Below are 23,596 nucleotides of genomic sequence, written 5' to 3'. Positions count from 1 at the left end.
TCCACTCCATCTGTGAGCACCAGACATTTACAGGAGATGGTTTCTGAGTAACAGACCAAATTGGAAGGCAGCATCTCAGCACATGTGGAAGCAGACCTCAGGCAAGCTGGGAATCTGCTGACTTTGGCTGCTGGGCAGAACTGTTGCCTTCTCAGATACTGGATCTTAAATTAGATGCTAGATGTCTACGGTCTGCCGTCAAGTGAAACTTCAATATCTAAACGCCTTTGGGAACTTTGGGAAAAGATTCCCCCTCTGTGCTGTCTTTACTATTACTTGTTACCTCACAAAGCTAATGATTTTTCCTTAGGTAGCTCCATTCTTCCAAGCTACTTGGAAATACAATACAGGATGCTTTTTATGCAAGTCTGAAGGTTGGTTCTGTAGGAATTTGAAATTATAAGCTGATTTGAAATCATACAACAGTACCAGAGATAACTAAACTGTGAGAGATTAAAAACCTGGACCTATCACAAACCACTGAATGGAAACAGCCTGTAAATGAGGGCCTAAGATGTGACTACGTATTTTCTTACTGTATGCTTGTTATTCTAGAAATACTTCGGACATGACAAAGTAACATGTTTTGTTTCAGCATCTGTGGAAATGATTGATTATTTTCTAACTCTTGCTTAGTTCCTGAACTCTTTGGCAGGCTTTTATCAATACATTTTTTCTTATTTATATTCATGACTTGCTACCATGCTACTAGTGTTAGGAAGGTGAAAACTTTCACACTACAATTGTGTCAGATGTTACAGAAACAGCAGGTTTGCAAACCCAGCCTGAAGTAGCCACAGGGAAGCTGTATGGTTCAGTATATTGCAGAATACTGGGGCTTTACTGACTTTGCTCCTAACCAGTACTCTGCTATATTCTGTGACTAAAGTAAACAGGGCTTGTATGTCACACCTCTAGTAACCCATCATGAAGAAATGTCACAGGAGTACAGATTTTCTTTATAAATGTTTGCTAAGGTCTCTCAAATTACTGAGATGACCAACCTGCTGATTTAAAAACATACTTTATAGAAATACTTTTAAGAAATAGGCTCTTTTTTCCCCTAAGGATTTTAAAATACCAAACTTTTAAATTACTTTCGCCAGTTTAAAACAAAATCTTGCTTCAAAAGACATTCTGGAAGTTTAAAATAAAATAAAAATATTTGTTACTTTCACAGAGTTAACACCTCTCAGATTACTTAATCACAACCTTATCAAAAATACTAAATTTGAACATGGTATTTTTTATGCAAGGGGAGATTAGTTAATTTAAGATTCTTAACTAAAGCTCTATATACTACAGTCCTACACAACTTTCTCACTCTCCTGGAGTTACAGTTAGTTAGTCCCTTTGAAGTTTTACTTCAAGGAGAAAACAAGAATGTTGAAACACTGCTGTGAGGCATGAGGTGGACTGATTTAATGCACTAATATTTTAAAAATATACCAAAAATAAAGTTCTTTCACTACCCAAAGCTTTTATTTACTGATGAATCAAACATACCAAATAGTTCTCATCTTGAAAGGCATAGTGCAATGTAGTAATCCACTGACAATCTCCATTCACCAAGACATTTCTCTCCTCTCGGAAGCAAGCTGTCTAAAGAAGAGAGGGGGGGAAAAGCCATTGTCAACATCAACAAGTAGTTTTCACAGGATGAATATATATGGATGTTTTGTGGGATTATTTCAAATTACTGAACAGAAGTCTCTATTCATTGGAATTCAGTCTACACAAGTGACATGCCAGGGAATCTCTGCAGGTCTTAGGCATTCAGTCACTCTAATCCTGACTGTGACTTTAAAAAACCAAACAAAATAAAAAACCCCAAACCAAAACAAAAAACCCCACCAACCCCCCCAATCCCCAAAAACTCCACACTAACACACAACACCCCCCCCAACACCAAACAACAAAAAGCCCACATATCAATTCAAGTCAAAGCCAAATCTTAGTTTTACAAAACATTTTTTAAAGTCAGAAAATGAGAACTTGTCACTATCATCTGTAGCAGAAAGATAATGGCTCTACAAAAGTCTGATTCTTCCAATAAAGACCTTTATGAAAACAGTTTCATGTATACTTTTATTACATTACAGTCCCAGTTCCAGACACTGCTAACACACTATGGGAAATAAGCAGATTTTACTATTACTGTCTTATCTTTGTCCTGTATAATACATTTTCATTTCCACTAATCTTTCCTTTACTTCAAACGGCACACTGCAACACTTCAGAGAAGCAAGCTCTGTGTAACAGGTTTTCTCAGTATCTTTACATAAAACCAACTTTCATAAACTTCAAGCGAGTCTTCCCCAATAAAAATATATTAATATTTTTATTGGATCAAAACGATCAAGAAACAGACCTTGGGACTCTTCCACTACTCTCAATCCAGACAGGCATTGTCAGGATATTTGGTAGCTGCAGATTGAAGTGTTTGGGTTCTAGACAAGAACTGTTCGGTTTTTTTTGTCATTGCCACTTCTTCAGATGTATTAGAAAATGTTGTAAGGCCCAAGCCTTATCATATACTGATTGCACCTTACAAATGTATCTCCAACTATTTTTCTCCCAAAGGAAGCAAAATTCAATCTATATTTTTACTGGAGAAGACCATGCTGTGGTCACATTATAAATTAGTAATCACTGGTGCAAAGAGAAGCAAATTGTAATTAAATGCCAACTGAGTTGTTTAATGGTTTATGAATGCAAGGCCAAAGTAGCGCTCTGCAAAAAAAGGCTGGCAGCTACAGCAGCTCCAAGTAATCCTATCCCCTTCCCACAGCACCAGAGCACAGCACTTCTCAGCTCTCCTGGCACCACGATGTGAGGAGGCTGCCAACGCAGAAAACTAGTTTGTTTATTTTTGAAGACATCAGTCCCTTGATCCAGTACACTGTGCAACCTCAAACAGCGAGGGAATGTTATGAACACTGAAAACCCAGTAATACTGCTGAACACTGCATCATGAATTCAGAGCATAAAATTCTCCTTCTTTGCTTACACTAGCTTAAAAGGCCTTGAGACGTGACTTGAGAAAGTGTGACAGGCTACCTAATCAGGCAGTCAGGACTTATTTGGAGCTGTCAACAGTAATACTCTAATGACTATATATTTTGCTGTCAGAACGATGAATACAAATGGTCCTTATCAACATAAATGGCATGCCTATTTTTGCTTCCAACCCATTTATGGATGTCAGGTGATATTCACTAACCTTTCCTTTATTTCAGTGGCTTCCAACCATATGGGTTTTTTTCTTGCAGCTGGTACATGAATAAGCAGTATTTTGCTAACTTCTTGATATGTTTTATGTCATACACAACAAACATAAACCAGTGTTAACAACATGCTTCTTAGACCACTCATAATAATGATGATAACATTTCTATGTAATAATAGATGAAGTGGATTAATAAAATACCTGAAGTCTGCTTTTTCAGTGGAACTCTCCATTTAAGAGGCTAGTGTAGTCTTGCAGGCTTCATTTTAAAAGCTAACAAGTTTTACCACATTTGGGAAATTTTTAACAATCAGATGTTGCATGAACTTGATATGCAGGTTGTAATGTCCTGCTTATCCAGAAAAGCCAAATCAAGAGAGCAAACTGAACATGAAAAGAGAAAGCGGTCCCACAGAGAAGACAGCTCCTTTATTGTCCTTTGTAAGCGGGGAAAATCCGCAGAAAGAAAATGTCTTTTGACTGTTACTTTTCCTAAATGTGTATTGGGAAAACTATTGCTCATTATACATCCTCCATGCCTGCTGAGAGGATAAGACGAGTTAGTTGCATGATCAGAACACAATTTGTAAACAGCTGTCTTCTCTACATGCAAAAGCTGCATCTACTTAGGCCACTTAATGAAATCACTTTAAAAATGACAGAAGTAAGCCAGCATAGCTGTATTTCCATTAGAGTTTGGGAGACCCCTGCAAAGATTTCTGTTTAAAATAATTCTATACTGACCAATGAATTAACACAGCTGAAATCTGCGCAGAAAAGGCACCAAATTTCCCTCATACAGGGAAAGGCTTAATGCAGAACCGCTGATGCAGCACAGCCCAGGGTGTGAAATCTCCTGACAACTCAAAGGAGAGCCGGGTGGCAGCGGCTGCTGCTGCCCCTAAAGAAGTGCATGGATGGATGAAGGGACAGACTGTGACTAAATCGGGCAAAGGCAGTGGTGAAGAGGGACTTAACAAGAGGGAGGAGATTTTGTCACGGGAAAAGGCCTGGCACTGACTCACTGAAAGGAAGGGAGGGACTAGGAAGGGCAGGCTGAGGGGAGGAAGTGTCAGGAAAGGGACAGAATAATGGGACAGGGAAGGGTCAGCAAGCTCAGACCTCAGCAAAGCAGCTATTGCTTGCCCCTTACAGAACTGCTGCAAGTCCTGATGCAGTACATGTCTTTTCTCCTCAAATCTATTGCTCATTTATCTGCTAACTCATGTAATATTATATACCTGCCATAAGGTTTTCCTCTATCATACGGGAGTATGTATCCTAGAAATACCTAAGAAGCTGCTTCCCACTGTGTATTCCTCGTATTCTTCTCCTAATGTGTGATGTACCCATTCGCCTTTACATTTACACAATTTGCTGTGACAGTGAACATCGCCTTTCACCAAAAAAACCCTTCTTAAACAGATTTACCTTCTTAACACGTTTTGTTTTACCATCTCAATCTCTGATTCAAAAATATTTATAGTTTTACTAGCTATACAAATCCTGTTACAAACTGTAGGATGCAAAGCTCCTTAATGCATGCTTTCTGAATGGAAGAGAAGAAAGACCTTTTCATAACGTTTTGGTATACAGCTGTGAATGTCATAGTACCACCAATCTCAGCTTTCATGTAGTCTTTAACTTGCCTTTACTGTAAACAAAAATCTGCCCAATAAATTCCGGGTAAGAACTAGGGCAGACTGTCTGGTAAACTAATACACAGTAATGCTGAGAACAACAGATGCCTGGAAGGGACTGTCAGACTTGATTGCATTAAAACAGCTTAAGGAAAAAAAAAAAGAGAAAAGAACGAAGCTCCTATGCCCATGAAATAATTCTTCCTAATCTGGAAGAGCTTCAATGTAATCTTCCTAATGTTCCTAATTTTAAAAATTCTCTGTGTTAAAAAACCGTATTACTTACCTCTGCCCTTTTAAGCATTTCCCATTTATTTAGAATTTTCATTGCATAAATGCGCTCTGTACACTTCATTTTAACAACTGCAACCTGAAAAAATAAGATATCTTTAACAGAAGCATGGTCAGAAAAATACAATATTTAAAGAGATCAATACTCACACAAAAGCATGGTCAGAGAAATACAGTTTTCAAATAGCTTAATGGTCACAAATCAATAAAGTAAGTTACTATGGAGTCATCAGTGATCAACTGACACATCAATAAATTACAGTCTGAGTCTTTGCTCCTTCTATATTCCTCCAACATTACTACTATGTGCTTGATGCACCATGTGTGGTCAAGAGCTCATGATGAAGTATGTGGGGGATGATACAGGAGGAGCATGAAGCTTTTCATATGAAGATGTGTAGTAAAGCTGCATTGTTTCCCAAGAACAAGTGGGGCTTGTAGTCATGACTGCAGCCAATGGGGCAACATTTAAAAGGGCAGCCTGAGAAAACAAGAAAGGCAGCTGTCAATAGAAATACACTACATTTGACTAATTTGTTTTCACATTTCAAGTCTCAGAAACTTGAAAGATATTTGCAAATTAGCATGCTTTTGTGTACCGTATGCATATTAAAAGAAAAAAAAATTCATTTATTTATTCACCATTTTGCTTGAAGTGTTTTACTATGCATCCTGTGTATTAGACTTGCTTACACTGATCTATTATGAACAGTAGCTCTGCACACAGCTGTAACAGGGCAAGAAAAAAAACAAAGAATAAAAAAACTTCAAGGCTAAGGAATGCGAAGACTTTATTTTGACCAAGACTTGTATTCTCAAAGACCAAAACTAATTCTTCTTGTGGTAAAGCCATAATTTCCACAAAGTTCTTCCAGTTGGCAAAAGAAAAACAGGCATCATGACTAAGACAGCAACATTTTTACAGGACTATACATGCTTGAATATTTCTACTGCTATTTCTACTGCTTCTCAGCTCATCTCTATTTCAGAAGCAGAAAACCAACCAGCTTTCATTGCTTCCAACAGAGCTCTGAATAGCCGTGTGAAAAGCAACAGGAATGACATCACCTCGCCTCTTCTGTTGCTTAAAAACTCTTATCTAGAAAGGATTCAGCTACAGCAGCTTTAAGAAGATGCTTGCTGACTATAAAAAAAAAAGGTTGGAATAGTGCATCAAGCAGAGCAACATTATAAAAAGTCTTAAGTCTTGAGGAGGGAAGAGGGAAATGTAGTATCACCCTACACTGTACCAGTAAAGAAGTTCCAAGTCAGGGGCAGGTAAACTACTGCTTCTCCACTAACACAAGAACAGGATATTCACATTTAGACAGACATCTCACCCTGCAGGTGCACAGCTCAGCCTTCCACCTCTCAGTGAGCGAAGCTCCACTCACCAGGTCACATAGTGGATGACAGCACCTTGTACACACCTGCATAGTCATGTAACAGACACACAGCTCTGAAAAAAGGTACCCATTGCAGGAAAGACATGGGAATCTGGCCCTGGACACAGCTGGAAAAGGCACAGCACTAAGCAGCAGCTTCTCTAAGCAATGTAGAATATCCAGAGCTACACTGCAACCCCAGTGTCTCCTGGCCTACAAACAACTCCCACAGACACTGCTCCTGGTGCGGTGGAAGGATGAGCAAGACAAGAAAGTCTCAACCAAACACATGAGGTTCCTTGGCACATATGAAACTGTTCAACTGACCTCCAGTAATGCCCTAAAATGTAAACAGCCTTGCTCCTCTCCTCATCACAGGTAAAAGTCATTGTAAAAACCTCTCTCCATACACTTAATTGGGTCATTACCCTGATCCAGCTGAAGGCACACTGTAAGTCAAACAGCACAGTAAAAGCTTGGAGAAACTGCAAGATGCTGACATTACCCACTACACTTTTTAAACAGTTCCAGACAGAACATGGTGACTCAGGAAATGCCCCCACCTCCAGTGCAGGGACAGAGCAGCACCAAGGTTACCTGGTGGAGAGAAGAGGTTACCTACTGCAGAGGAATGAACCAATGCTCTGCAGCAGATGCAATTTGCAAGCGTAGCTCTGCAAGACCTGGAGTAGCAACATTCAAGTTTTCTAACACTACAACACTGAACTGCTCAGCCATTTAAGTACAAATACAGCACACAAATCAGAACCCAGATATGCATCTACTGCACTTCATCTAAGGCCATCACCGTCCAAAAGCATTGCAGAATAGCACAAGTTTGAAGTGTGCTCAACAGCTGAGGAACGATGGAAGCCTGGCATCACAGAGGGCAAGCACAGCAGAGGAGCTCTGCAAATGTTAGAACAAAGTGGCAAATGAAACAGGCCTGGAGAAAGAAGAAAGGAAAAGAAGAAAGGATGCCAAATCTGTAGGACTTATTTAGCAATTCCCCAGCCACTAACTATATTAGTGCTATTTATTTTCAACTGAAAAGACTGCTTTAAAAAGACCAATTTAAACTTTCTGGAGGAAGATAATTGTCTTCTGTGGAAGAAAAAGTATAGTTCATAAAAAGAAAGCTGACTCATACTTTCACATTAAGTGGGTATCAAGTTATGGCACCAGTAAACACACTGCTGCTTTAGTTCTAAGGGTAACAGTGGGACAGCTTCTCATGTCAGCAAAAAAATTCATTGAACCACACAGCAAATTAGGTAATTCCCCATGATTTTTATCTCTGGAAAGAAATCTTAGGGCTGCTGAAGATATCTCACAGAACTGACAGAATTTTTGCCTGACAAGACCTGACTCCTCAACCAGCTCGAATCATTAGAATTTTTTTAAAAGAAAACAAACAGAAAAGCATAATCCAAACTTCATTGATGTCTGACCTGAAACAGGGAAGCACAAACAAGATTATGCCCTGATAAACTCAATGCTATTGTGAGGAAGAGTACTGTTACAATACTGGAAAAGATCCTTTCTTCCATAAAATACTTCAGCATTTCCTTGAGTTACCTTTCTTTTACTTTCTTCATCAGGTGGCAGCATTTCTAAGTTTACTTCTGTCATCTAATGCTTTGTCTGCTTCTGAGATGTTACAGTGGAGTTGTTTTTTCTTACTTTTGTATCAATTCCTCCTTCTGTGGCATACCTCAAATTCAATTACAATAACCACACTGACCACTTTGCGAGATCAAACAGAGGTCTCTTATACTGCAATTGTGCTAACCATGCAAGATGTCTGGTTTTAAATATGATGGTTCTTATCTTACATACCAATCCACCACACCTACGAACATAAGGAAAAACCATTCAGTTGGTGTTCAGAGGTATTCCAAAGGACACAGATTTGTACACTGCTACAAATACCTACTTTAAGAACAAAGGCATTGTTTCTATCTTCAGAGTTTAAAAGTCTACTGGCTGAACAAGTGCTCATGTTATGCACAGACCAGGATTTAATATTGGTGTTCACTCTTCATTTCCAAGGCTAATACAACTTACACTGTAAGAGAAGTTAAAAAAACCCAAAAAGAAGTATGCTAAAGATAATGAAAGGAAAAAAATGTACAAGCAGAGGTATAATAAAACAGCTTCCAAAGAAGATTTAATAACCTAAAATATTCCAGGCCTGCAAGAGATAACAGCTACGACAGACACGGGAAACCATGAATGTCATGGAGAAGATGAACAGAGAACAATAATTTGCTGTTTCTCATAACACAGACATTGAAAAGCATCAAATAGAATAGGAAGGTAACAAGATGAAGAAAGTATTATTGTCACACAAAAGTTCTGGAACTCAGCCACAGGCTGCTGTGGCTATCTAAGTATTTAGAAAGTACTTAAATACATACATGCTTAATACCTGAGTAACACACACTGCAGTGTGGGCCTCAGTGACTACTGACCACCGAGTTAAAGATGTAGGTTGGGGAGACCCTGAACCCTCAGCCACTGAAACTGTGAGGATTCAGCTCTGCTCCGTTCTTGGATTTCTTTCCTACACCTCTCTACCTGGCCAAAGGGGTGGGATGGGTGCTAACTAATCCACACACCTTTGCCCCAGAACTACCACCTTTAATACCTGTGTCAAACTAAGGAAATGAAAACTTACTCCCAACTTGCATCTCATAATGCCAGGTTGGAATGCAGAATCAGGGGGGCCTAATACTCAACAATCACAGAATAGTTTGGTAGATATTTAGGTGATTATGTTTTATTAACTCTTCAAAAAGCGACAAGGAAAAACTGCAGATGCAAGGGTTCCCCCACCACTGTAACCCCCCTTCCAGGCATGCCTGGATGGACTGATTACCATCTGATTTGATTAGCATCACTATGACTTGTCATGCTCAAGGCTGAGGCAACAGGAAAACTGCAATAAAGCTCAAGTATGTTTCCTCGAGGATTTCAGAAAGCCTAATGAATCCTAGTGCCTACACTTCAACCAACTTTACACATATTTATGTCAAAAAAAAGTATGACAAGTGGGGCTAAAGCATAAGTGAGATCCAGCTATGGTAACTACAAGCCACAACACCCCATCAGATTCGTATTGCTTCTGCCATACATTTCCCTCCCATATTTTGTGTCTCAAAGCTCTGTTTCACTGGTACTGCAATAAAATAAAATAAAGAACCAATATAGTCAAAGCAGCTTTTCTAGACTTCGGCAAGAGTTAGTATTTTGCTTCTTGAATTGTTTTATAGGACTATTTTGCTATGTTTTGATCTTCAAAACCCACTCCATACTGACATTTAGGGCTGCACTGTGCAAAGCCATCCCAGGTTAAGTTCCACCTTTCCTAATGTTCCAATGAAATCTACAGAGTGGGAATCTGAGCCAAATAAGCCTCTACAGACATGACAGAACTTCCCACCACTGTACTTTGCCCTTTGAGCGACATGATCAGCATTAGTAAGCAGCATCAAGTTACAAATTTTTTATACAAACGATAAGTATGGTGCAATAAAGTGCAGAAATCATTTAAATATAAGACTGGCTTTCCAAAAACAATTAAGCCAGCTAACAAATACTTCTTAGAAATCATGCTGGCATTAATTTCAAAGCAAAGACAAAAAAAGCTCACTAGGACACTATTCATGCTCATGGCACCTTAAACTTTCATGTGAAACTTACTCTCACGGACTGGACTTAAATTAAAAAGGTGAAACTCGACTGCAAAATGTTCTCAGCTGAAAAGAAGAGGAACACAGGCATACAGGTGATAATACTCTCATAATGGCAGGTAGTTAAGAAAAAAGGGAAACTCGAGTCTGGAACTCACAGGCAGATACACACCGCTGGGGATGGGTAAACATTACTGCCTTGCAATACAAACTCACTGGAAACTCCACACACAGCCACACCTCAGAAAAACAAACTTCACCTGGAGCAGGTGTGAAAGAGGACGATTGAGGTGATCAAGGAACTAAAGGGCCTCTCATGCTACTGTGGGAATAGAAAAGGCCTTACTTGCTAAAAAAAGAGAAAAAAAGCATATATTATTGTTATTATTCCAGGCCAGGGTGGATGGGGTTCTGACCAACCTGGTCTAGTGAAAGGTGTCCCTGCCCATGGCAGTGAGGTTGGAACGAGAAAATCCTTTAAGTCCCTTCCAACCAAAACCATTCTATGATTCTAAAAATAAAATTGGAAGGAAGGGCATCAATAAATGTGGACGATAAAAGATCTCCTTAGTTTAACAGACAATAAAATTGCATGGATAAAAGAGTGTAAAATACCATGAATTAACCTTTTACAGGAACTTGGAAAGGCTTTAGACATTTGAGGAGAGATTTTAGTCAAGCCTTTCAACTGGGAAAAGAGACAAAATGTCATTTCAGATGTAAACAATTTATCCATAATGTCTTATTACCAGATTCATAATTGAATATTACATTCATTTCCTTTGCTTAAAGCTTGTTTATGCCACTTTTACTCTACTATTTCTGTCTCATGCTTGCACACCAGCTACTGCAAAAACACTGCAGGATCTACTTTATCCTCCTGGTACTCTCGGATAGGAAAAGTCTTTGATATAGAGCTCATTAGTTGATAGTTTTAATATTACATCTTTGAGGAAAAACTGGTCTGGGCTGCTCTATCAGTTTTTTCATGTCTATTTTACATTTAAATTTAAAAGCCAGAGTGTCTTTTGATAGAGGTCATATGCCATGGTGCAGATTTACAAAGCAGTATCAGGTTTTTGAGCATGCAGTGTGTATCTTCATGTTGTGCAAATAAGAAATCCCTTACAAGCACCCGCCAGAAAGATTCTGCAGAAGAAGAATAAAGGCCTCAAATAGCACCTAAGCTGTTCCTCAGGTCCGGGGCGGGGGGGGGGGGGGGGGGGGGGGGAAGCGTGGGGTGGTTTGAAGAGACAAATGGCTGCTCTCACAGCAGCACCACAATGAACTGTGTCTCTCCAGCTCCTTGCAACCTGCCTGTCTCCATAGTTACTTGGTGCTGCCACACAAACACACGGAGCTGAGGAGGAGTGAGATAGCAACCAGCTCATTTGAAGCATTTTCAAAACAAAGCAGCTTCTTTCTTCATCCATTTCCACAGCAGAAAATAGCTTGCTTTGATTTAATTTTATTTTTTCATGAAGAGCACACTGAAGAAAAGCAAAACTAAATAAATACTTCTGCATTGTATTCTGAATGCTTTGACTCTCTGAATAGTTGAATGAAAAGTATCATATGTGGTGCGCAATACTTTGGAATTCTGTTAATCTACAATGTAGGAAGATACAGTCCCTGCTGGGCACCTAACACCAACCACCAAAGCTCCTGAACTGGTAAGAAAGCCTTAATTGCAGCCCATAGGCTCGCTGTGCCTCAGGTTAATTTCTAGAAGTTTCAAAACACTGAACTCAGTACCCTACAGCTGTGATTACAAGGTGGAAAGGGCACAAAGAGCTCTGCCTCTCACTGCCAAGCACGACTGACCGCAGGAAGCTTCGGTTTTACACATTCACTTCTCACTGCAACCTCAACCAGTATCTCTCATTAGAAACCACAGCACTGATCAGAACCTGTGGTACACAATGGATCAGTCTTACTTTCTCTCAGCCATTATTTTCTTTTGGAAACACATTTTTCTGTCTGTTGATCCCAGCTGAGACTCTGACTAAGCATCCTGAGTCGAGATGACGTATTATTACTGAACACTGCACAGATCAAGTCTGTACACAACAGCACTTACATGAAAAGGTATTTCTAATCCATCCAGAGCAGTAATACTTAGGTGGGGCACATTAAGAGTTTTAGTTATTTTTGTGCTAAGCAAGACCAAGCAGTTCCACCCTTCTGCAGGAACCACAGTAAGCATTGCTCATTCAAGAAATCCTTGCTAACAAATAAGGGAAGGAAAACAATTGTTTCAGTTCCACGCTGCCAAATTTCCAGGAGGTGTCAGCCACGTTATACAATCCAAATTCTCAAACAAGATACATTTTGACACGCTCTTCCTTCAACAACTGCTCTTTAACTGGAATGTGCTCATCTACAGCAGTGTGCCTAAATGGGTCTTTCACACAAAATGTGGACGTGTGACCTTAAAGACGCACAAGCACATTTCTGAGGGCAGATGAACCTTGCAAAGGAGCACATGCAAGTGTTTAGAGCCGCAGTCGCCACGCACAGTGTACTCTTCCTATCTCTCTCACCCTGCTGTAAGGACAATTACTCCCAGTTCCTTTGGCATGTGCAGCCAAACACCAAGCACGCAGAAAGCATTTCTCAGGCTGGCCTGAGTTTCCCAGGTAGGCACAATTCCATCAAGCACAGGTTCTCAGGACACCTTTTCATTTCAAGTAACGGTCCATAGTGTTTCTAGATGAAAGGGATAGTCAGGCACAGGCAAACTTCAAACCACAGGTGGATTGCTTTTTTGGTTTCTTTGTTGTTTTGGTGTGGTTTTCTAAAGGTTGAAAATCTGGAAGAGTTTTGCATTCTATGCTGATATTCCTTACATTCTCTCCTAAAGACTGTGTATTTTCACTTTTGCATAGTTTGCAAAAGTGATTTTTTCACTGTTGTGTAGTTTGTGTGTTTTATGCGTAGTTCACAAAAAACTTCATGCTACAGAGAATACTCTTTTTCTTGTCTACAAACACAGACTTCTGCAGTCATTTTATTCTTAGAAACCAGAATTAAGATAACAGAAACCCATTTTATTTCCGATTTTATTTCAGGGGGCTTTTCACTTATTATTAGTTTTATTCCCTTGTGGAGGTTGTCCCTCCATACATGAACTACCTGCCTGTATGACCTGGGAAATGAAAGACTGAAATTAACACTGGGGCACTCATGAAAATGCTCCACCCAGCTGGGTATATACCCAGGTGAATACAGCCTAGGTGATGAGGAAGAACCGTGAGTAGTTTATCCTCCTTCCAGCTAGCATTTCAAATTATAAGCTATTCTAACTGTCATGCACTCAAGTAACATTTCAAACTTTCCTTCCTTACTATGAAACTTCTGAAAAAAATAAATTATGTTCTCAAGGCAGTGACTTCCTGAGTCAGAGCCTTACATGCTGGTGTAAAGGATATTCAGACATTCAATTCACACTTCTTGCAAAGTGGCTGGCTTCCTTTATGTGAAAGGAGAAGTCCAGGTGGCTAGGGAAGAAATCTCTAGGCTCTAAGTTAGGCTGTTTCTCTCCTAGCATAGTAACGAGAATTTAAGAAACATTTTTCCTCTTGCTTTCTCAGACATCCCATGCTAGAAGAAGTTTCATACAGGTGGTTTTTTTGCATTGGGTTTAGTTCTCATATTGCTGGAAAAAATGTAAAGAACACCAAAGTGAGTTCTGTTGGTCCGCAAAGGAGAAAGAAAGAGAAAGGTACTGACATGCCAGTACAGATGTGTACTGGTGATTGTATCAATCCGTCTTAGATACTGATTTTGCAGTTGTATTCACAGGGATAAATTCACATGTGGTCTCAATCCTCTTTGGTCAAATACCACATTTCCTTGGATTACATTGTTTCCTGGCAAAAACTGATCACTGATCCTGACTAATAACTAATACCATGCTTTTATTTTGTTTAAACTATATTTCTTCAAAGCTACTGATTTATGCAAAAGTTGTTTGGTAAGAATAAAGCCCCTGGCATTCTCCAAAAAATCCAAAGAAGCTAAACTGAGAAGAATGGAATATAATTTTCATCCTTTTTAAAATCTACCTTGTTTAGCTGTTCAGTGTTTAAATTAAGCTACTTAATTCTAATAGGAATACGTTTAGTTTAATTCTGATTAATTTCTTTATACATTTAAACAAGCACTTTATAGGTATTTTTAAAATGTATTTTTAGCAGATTAAGCTCATCAAGTAGTTTCCAACATAGGTCCCATGTATGTATGAAAGTACTATGGAAAAATTAATCACAGCTCCTCCATTCAGTTTTCTCAAGTGTTGTTTTATACGTCAGATGCCACAAGCTCCTTTCAAGAAATTATGTTTCATTTTCTTATTATGGAAGGTCAACCTTTACATACTATTTGATAGTAACTATAAAATCTGGCAGCTATAGCAGTGTGGTATACACAAAGGTCAAAGGATTCTTTCATAAGCAAAAAGCACAAAATACTCTGTGGCAAGAGGGATTAAAGTACAGTGAACTTAAAATCAATGATTCCTGTATAATTTAAACTGATCAAAAGTTTCAAGCTGCTGCAACTATAAACTAAAACTTTTCTAGGTAAGAGATTAACAAGATGTGATATTGACAGGTAACTGACACCACTAACTCTGTGAGCACTCACAACTCTAACAGAAGGATGAAACTAAGATACTTTCTCATTTCACTTCTGTGAAATTTCCTTTCCACTGGAGGGGATGGAATGTGTGAACTGCTTTTGCGAAGTTCCATGCTTTTCCAAATGAAAAGAGTATCAAACACATTGTTGGTTCTGGCACTCCAAGCGCTATTAACACAAGTTTCCACCTAGAATTTGTATCTTTTATGCACCTTAAGACTTTTCATTAACAGCTAAGGAAGACCATCCTAAACGCCCTCGCAAATATAAACTAAAGTCTCTTGAAGTGCATATAAATACTTCATCTGCTGTTGTACTGAGATTTCCAATTGGTAAGTTCCATAGGTGAAGTAGAGCATCTTTTGAAAAAAGAACAGAAAAAATACTATGGAAAACAGGCCTTCCTTGAATATTATACTGTGGGAAGGCATTCCCAACACTGACTCCATCTGAAGTCACTATAAAGGGTTCCCATTTTTGATAGCTATAGCATTCACAAGTCTAGTTCTGAAAAGATCCAGAAACCACTTCTAATCCTGCCAAAACACAAACTGCCAAAATACTAATCTGAAATTCTTTAGATATCAGTGGTGACAGCCGCTATAGCAAGTCACTTGGCACAGCAAGACCAGAACAACATCAAAGTATCCTGTGCTGAGCTTTCCCATCTATATTGTATGCAGTTCAGGAATTTAATTTCACACTGTATCTAGCCTGGTTTCCTGGACCAAACATGCTTTGAAGCTGTTAGGAGAGTCAAACCCAGTGATTGATTCTTGTGCACTCCTTGAATCCAAAAGGCCATTTGGTCCACACCTGGAATGGAGGTTCTGGTTAGTTTCCTCCAGAAGAAACCCAGCTCCTGCAGAGTAAAATCCTTACGCAGTACGTGGGGGCATTGTCTTCAAAAGTGTGCCGCTGCTTTGAACCAAAACCCTAACAAAGAGGCAGACAGGTAACTACTACTGTCTTGATTCTTTAGGCCTTTTATCTACTTATAAACCTCCCTTCTTAGACTTCTTTTCTGGACTAAGTTTGTAGCTCTCAGTCTTTCCTTAGACTTACCAATTTTTTTTCAATTTTTGCTTTTTTCTGACAAACTTTTTACAGTGACCTTTTTTCTTTAAAACTCATGTTCAAATAGTACTCAAGTGAATCACTCAAGTGAAAGAACTGATTTTCATGTAGTATTTCCACTATTCTAAGATAACACTTCCTTTTTTGTAACAAGTGATGCACTCATCAAGTTCAACATCCACTAGAAAGTGAACTTTTGTCTTATAGGGCAAGATGTTATTGCTTATCTGGACATTTTATTAAAATGCTCCAGTTCCTTCAGCAGCTGTGTTCATGATGATTAAATGTGAACCACATGTTACCTCATCACATCACTAGATGATGGTACAGATGAAGAGATATTCTTGAAACATTAACTTCTGTCTTAGGTGTCCACTTTTCTCAAAAGCAGTTTCTGAAGCAGCTTAAAATCACATGGATATGAAGTCATTACTTCACCCATTACCAAGTGCATATGCACATAGAAACCTCGTTGCTTTCTGAACCCAGGTCAAGTAGGGTCTTGGTGTTTCTTTAGCTGAGTTTCTGGTTGGCCTGTGCTACCCCTGTCCCACAGTCAAACCCTATGTGAAAGAGTTTGAGCTGTCCAGGGCACACCACACTTGGAAGGAATGCCTAGCACAGCAGACAGCCCTGCTCTCTGCTCTGTGGAGACAACAGGACATGGGGATCAGGAAGCTTATCCTTAGCCACCGGCAGCAAAAGCTGCAACCAGGTGCTAATGGGCTGAAGTGAGCCACTAATGGCAGTCTCTGCATTTCACTTTAGTGTGGCACTACTTCGAAGAAGTTTCCGGAAAGAAATGTAAGGGTTTTATTACTTCTAGAAGTTCTCTAGTTAATAACCTTTTTTGTTGACATCTATGACTTTACCTGTTCTTAAATGCTGAAAAGGTTGTCTTTGAGGTTCTCAGTTATCTAATGCCTGTTGTCCATGAAGGCTTTTGTCAGTGGCAACCCCTATCGGGCTTGTGTAATTGATGAGACTTTCATCAAACATATTAAGTAAAGCTTCAGTGCAGGGTCCTGGGACTGACGAGTCCTCAAAACACAAGGCGTTCCTATCATCCCAGCATGACTCGACTTGCTGTCCAAAAAACAGATCCAGCAGCCTTTGATCTTCAAAGATGACAGGGAACAGCCTTTGAGGCAGCCAAATGCGTCTTTCTGCATTACCAGATTGCTACAGAGACAGGCAGATGGGCGGAGCAGCCTCCTCGCTCCTACCATAGAAGCAGCCCAGCTCTGTCTTAAATTAGAGCAGCACCGAGCAGCACATATGGCAAGTGGGAGAAGAGATCCCAAATTCAGCTGTGCAGCTGCTAGGTGGGACCACCCCATCCATACGCACATCCAAGAGACACTTGTTTGGCTACACTGAAGTCAGAAAGAGCCAGCCACAGAAATGGCACACCTGGACACTGAATCTCCTGCTTCAAAGGGACCTTGCACTAGGTACCTAGCTACATCCCACATTTGGAAGTATTTTAATACACCTATGTGAACCTTTCGTCCTCAGGTCAACTGTAACAAGAAATCAGATGCACAAACAATGAAAGTTTTATTACTACAACTGAAAGTAAAAAATCTCTTACCTCTCCAAATGCACCTCTTCCGATCACTTTTATAATTTCAAAGTCATCTCGGTGGAGTTGCATTTCCTTTACCAATTTTGTAAATGGTTTTGCTGTTTAACAAAAAAAAGAAAAAAGAAAATTCAATTATAAAGAGAAACATCACAAGCCAACCCATAAACTGGAGGTCAAAAATACTCACTGCATACCCAGAGCAATAGCAGATTTTCAACTACTAAAACTACAGAAGGACAAAAAGCTAATTACACTATTTAATTAACAATTAACACTTTTTAAAAAGTTCAATCGCATGAATGGTTCTGTCTTGCTGCTAGTAAGAATATAGAGCAAAGTGGTCTTTCAGAAGGATTTCCCCCCTCCTTTCTTTAGGGTTTTGTGAATCAGTGAAGGACCATGTGAAAGGGAGAGCTCATTCATTATTGGTAAACCCTATGGAAAATCTGTCCTACCCTGCAGGCACTAGATTAAGTCTCTTCTTAAGTGGAGTGCAGCTTTACTTTTTATTATTTCAGCTAGTACCAGCTAAGGCTTTAACAAGCCAATCTCAAGAGATAGCTGTCTCTACTCCACAGCAGTGAAACCATTTCCCACAAGATCTGTGGCTAATTTAAGCTTTTTCCTTTGAACTATCTTTTCTGTTAAGCAACATTCACCAGATCTCAATTAGACCAAGTACTGAAGGGCTGCAATCTAAAAAGAGGTCCAGCAATTAACTAACTTACACTTACTTTGTTCTGGTGGTCCCACATTTCTCAAAATATTTGGTGGATAAATTCCACTATACCTGCAGATCCATCAGTTTTCTCCTCTCCAGATCCCATTAAGAATACTTTATTTCTAGCGTATCACAGCATGTGGATTACTATTTAGATAGAACGTTTATTACAAGACTCTACTCTGAAGACCAGCTCAATAAGGAAAAACAGTGGTGCCAAGTACAAGCAAACTGCACAAGGATGAGTTTGCACAAGCACAGCAGCAGTCTACTCTTCAAACTAGGCACAAAAAGATTGCTGCTCTTCACCTCATCACAAACACTACCAGACTAAAAAGACCAAAGTTTTCAAACACATGTATTTTTTTCCCATCTGCAACTGAATAAAACATCATAGAACTACTACTTGTAATTCAGCCCAGACTCCTGTTTACCTCACCTTACATTATGATTAAGCTAATAAGTTATAAGCCAAACAGAATTCCTACAAGAGGGATCACTGCCTTGACGGTGTATTTCAGATGTTAACACAAACAAACTAAACCTTATAACCACACAGAGACACAGAAGTCTGAACTGGAGACTGAAAATTTCATTATGAAGTCTAACCAAGAATGCCTGAAAACCTCTCAGCAAAAAAACGTAACTGCTAAAATAATGAAGAAACAGCTGTACTGAAGAACAGTCATGTTGCTTCCTTGTACTCAGGAGGGTGCTACTGAAAAGGCTTCCTCCAGAAGTAATACCCCTTTCACTGAGAGTTTCTTGTCTATCCAAAGTATGAAATTTAAAGAATGAGTACTACATTTTCTGCTAGACTCCCTACTTCAGCTGGGCAGAAATGCCTACCACACTTTCCCTCACCACAAGGTCACTGAGACTATCACCTCAAACTCAAAATTGTTTCCACCGAAGTTCCCCAGCACCACCATCTCAAACCAGTTAGAGACCTATACCAGTCCAATCAGACACCTGTACAAGTAATATACCACAGCCATCAGCAGTGGTACTATCAACTATTTTGCAAGGTTCTCTCACCTCCTTCCCATCAAATTAAAACAGATTGAGGAAACACAACTGCAGACAAGAAATAAACATGAAAGTTCCCTTATTAAGTATGGGTTTGCTACTACAGAATGCTGGTCGTTGAACTAATTTCGCAAAACAACCAGCTTCTGTTATTAAAACTCAAGGGGAAATAAAATCTAGTATTTATTTCTAGAGGACACTAACCCAATAATAACTTTTGTTTTAAGTAAATAGCACATTTTAGCAAAAATTCTACTAAGTAAACAAAATGTCAAAATCAGAAAATCATAGAATGATTTGGATTGGAAGGGACCTTTAAGATCATCTCGTTCCAAGCCCCTGCTATGGGCAGGGACACCTTCCACTAGACCAGGTTGTTCAGAGTCCCATCCAGCCTGGCCTTGAACACTTCCAGGGATGGAGCATCCACAACTTCTCTGGGCAAAAGAAACAATTGGTATAAGTATAAAAAGCCCTCCTGCTGTAAATTGGTCACAAGCAACTTTCAAAGCCAGAAGAGACAAATCTACTAAAGTTCAAGCTGTCTTGTACACTCAGAAAAACCCCCTTTTATCTTACATTTCTGCTGACTGATGACAAAATGTTTTATTATTTCATCTACAAATTTTCCTGCTTGGAAGTGTATCAAGCTTCACACCACTAAAATTGAAATTCAGTTTAGAAATGCATAAAGTTGTATAAAAGCAAGTTAATTTGATTCGTTTTGTATTTTAATATTAATAAATATTATGTATCAAGCAGAGCACATACTTAAGTTTCAGTACACAGAAGAAATGGAGCCTGGAGGGAAGGGCATTACTGCTATCTTTCAAGAAATTGTATCCTTGAAGAAGGAAGGATGAGCAGCCCTCATTTTCCTGACCACCATTCCTGTTAAAATCTACAAGAGTCCTGGGTTGGTCCTGCTTTTTCCATCTCAATTGGTCAACTGAAGTACTAGTCAATACAATCAACTAGTTTAATATATGTAAATTAAAAGAAATATTCACTCCTAGAAGGAAGTTACTATTTTTACAAGCCATTTGTGCACTTCACTAATGTTTGCTTTTAGTACTTAGCAGGTGATCATGTTCGGAAACACAGCAGCTTCAGTGGTCTCTGCTTTGAAAGCACCGAACACAAACACTTGAATGTACAGAAAAAGTTTAAATTTTGCAGGACCTCCCCTGAACTGGAAAAATTCCAAGTCTTTCTCAATGTATCCAAGATGCCTTAAAAGTAAATATAACTTGAAAATTAAACTGAATGTCAATAGAATCTCATGACCACAGAGACTACAACAGCCGTTACAGAGCAGATTAGAGCACAGAGGAGGCAACAGACCAGTAATTTATTTAAACCAATATAAACTTTACTGGCATTTTGAAGTAGAACCCTGTTTACACCAGGATGTGACCTGCTGCATTTAAATACTGGATTTCACAATTTCTCTCTCTTAATAAGTTAAATCAAAAACTATTTCCAATTTGCTTTCCTGCAGTTGTCCCAGGAGGCTGCTGTTCCTCAATCTGCAAATATGTGTATCAGTAGCATGCACAGAACTGGCAAAACTGAGTGAGGAGAAACTTGCACCAAAAAGCATCAGAGACAGTGTCCACTGTACTTGCCAGAACAATTCCAAGTGATTTATCACTACCTAACTGGTAAAAAGAGCTACAGCTTCTCCTTTTAAATGTAACTATTTGATGAACAGGGAACTCAAAGCAAACTTATCTCCATAAACTGGAATGAATAATTACTTTTGATCCTAATATTGAAGACAGAACTTATGATCTGGAGTTGATTTAATCCTTAATGAAAGTATTTCATCCTGGCAAACAGAAGCATTAGCTGTAGTGGGGGTTTTGTTGGCAGTGATTACTGAATTTTGTTATATATACACACTGTTGTCAGGGTAACATTAGCTGAGAGTAATTGCAAGAGTTTGTTTATTCACGACTGTGAGGATGTAATCAGAATGTGGGATAGACACTCTACGTGCAATATCTTTGTATGCATCATTGCCTTTTCTCTCAAGCTGATTTTGCATTATTGTACTTATTTTTGTTTGGAAGAAGGGTGTTTTCTGTAACGCCAGACAAGGAATAAAAAAACCAAATCCAAACAAAAAATTTTAAGAAGCCAAGTAATGTATGCTCTCAAGAAAATAATACAAAACAGTAACAGTTGATGTTTTGATTCATAATGGAAAGTGAAACGCCAGCATTTATTTCTTCATTGAATAGCAGGGTGCATATGAAAGACATAATTCTCCATATACAAATTCTATTCTGATCATATATTCCTCTTCCACAGATAGATGGGATTAGGATATTTTGTTTACACAAAAAGAAAACATCGATTTGAATAATTTGAAAACATAATTTAAACACAGTCACAGGTAAATAGGTTTGTGATTTAGGTTTGAGAGCTGGTGCCATCTACACTGCAGTCAATCTGTATTATGGCACCTGATAGAAAATACTTGGAGGCAGTTTCAAAATGACTGAAAGCTGCAGGAAACGCCAGCAGAGATGATCTGACACAGCAGACTGGGCACTCAGCACTGCTACCCCAGGAATGGGTGCACACTGGCCTCATATGTCAGATGTCTTCTCATTTCTGAAAGCAAGTCAGGGAAGGATGGCAGTATTGTCAACATCACCCTCAAAAAATAATAGGTCAACTTTTCCCACCTAGAATGTAGTTAAAAATGAGAAGAGTCAAGGTATGTTTCAAATTTTTACTTTCTTTTCATATTCTGGATCATTCCATTTATGTCAGTAATTTATCATGTGGAATCACAAAAGCTAACATCCTTACACTGCAGTGGGCAAAAGACAATCCACTGGGTTATGATGACTGCTGCTTCAGTGGTGGAGTTAGCCCAGGACTCTCACTGGAGGACTCCTCCATATTTTGTCAGGCAGTACAAGTTTCCAGAAATTTTAAAAAATCACTTAGCTGAAGAAGCCAAATGTTCAAGAACATCTGATGTTTTGTATCATTGGCAGCTCTAAGTTTTAAGTAAATGTGACAACTGCAAGAAAATAATACACAGACTCACAATTCAGGTTGAAAGGGACTAGCTGGTCTCTAATCCAATCACCTGCTCAAATTACAGTCAATATTAACCAGGTTATTTATGGTTCTGCCTGATTAGGTTTCAAAACCTTCCAAGGATGAAGACTCCATGGGACAACCTATTCATATACTAGACTGACTACACCAGAGAGTTTCACAGTTCAGAACTGATCCTGTAAGTGATTTGGGGTTTAAGTCATAACATGATAACATTCAGGTGGATCTGGCCTGAAGGTATGTCCAAACTGTCTGGTCAGACAGAAATTCATCTGCCACCATGCTCCCTTTATCTCCTCATCCCCTCTACAAAACACTGTGGTAGGAAACTATGTGAATTGCAAAATATTAATGTCCGGGAAAAACAAAATGACGCAGATAACTGTCTGTGGACCCATACTCCCACCAGGCAGGTCCAGTACTTTATTTAAGATGTTTTCTTTGGAGAAAGAACATGAAAGAGCAGCAAATTTTACCATTTCCCTCAGCCATCCCTCTTAACTTACATTCTAGAAATCAAGTAAGTTGTGTGTCCTTTATGCACCCTTTTCAAAGAAACAGTGTTCCTATGATATTGCTACTAAAACAGCAGGCTGGCAGGTTTAACAAGTTAGTGCTTGTATACATGTCTTGGGAGATACCCACACCCAGGTAGCCCCAACCTGCTTACTAAGGTGATAAATACCTGTTACAACCCACACTTGAGTTTTAAAGAAGTACAATCCTCTTGTATCAGATTGTGAAATTTTCTCTGTATTTTAGAAATGCAAGTTTTTTTATTCTTCCATCCTATGCTGACTGAGTTTTAATTTTTCCAATAGACCCTTGCTTCCCTTTTCCTGTGCTGGCCTGTTTCCTCTTACTGTCTACCTCTGTGAATGCTTTTTTTTTCAGTCTTGTTTCCTAAGGAAATAAGGTATGTGTGATCACATTGCTGGGCATTCGGAGGCCACTCCTCTCACCCAGTACCTTTTGATCCCAATAAAGACCCTACATATCCCCTTTACCAAATTTCACTGAAGCTGCTGGAAGATACGAAGTTCCTACAAGTTTTATTTAAAAAACGGCAGTGAATAGGAGACACTCACGGTATCACCTCCACTAAGGGAAAGGTGGCAGCAGAAATACAGCAGTCACCTGCTCAGCCAGCACACACCCATGTGCAAAGCAGACATACCTCACTGTCCATAGTCATGCAGGGACAGTGGGGCAATACTGC

The 23,596-nt window shown here is 39.1% G+C and overlaps 1 protein-coding gene across 1 annotated transcript in view; it reads right to left on the bottom strand.

The window, feature by feature from the left end:
• Nucleotides 1-23,596, bottom strand: part of CDC42BPB (CDC42 binding protein kinase beta) — a 91,283-nt gene that overhangs the window by 45,174 nt on the left and 22,513 nt on the right. Inside the window, 3 exon segments of the mRNA XM_039553443.1 lie at nucleotides 1,507-1,602; nucleotides 5,156-5,239; nucleotides 17,553-17,644. Of these exon segments, the coding sequence (XP_039409377.1) occupies nucleotides 1,507-1,602; nucleotides 5,156-5,239; nucleotides 17,553-17,644 (272 nt within the window).

This window comes from Corvus cornix, chromosome 5, assembly GCF_000738735.6.
Source record: "Corvus cornix cornix isolate S_Up_H32 chromosome 5, ASM73873v5, whole genome shotgun sequence".
Lineage (NCBI taxonomy): Eukaryota > Metazoa > Chordata > Aves > Passeriformes > Corvidae > Corvus > Corvus cornix.
Note: the sequence above shows the minus strand (reverse complement) of the source record. Positions and strands in the feature narration are given on the sequence as shown.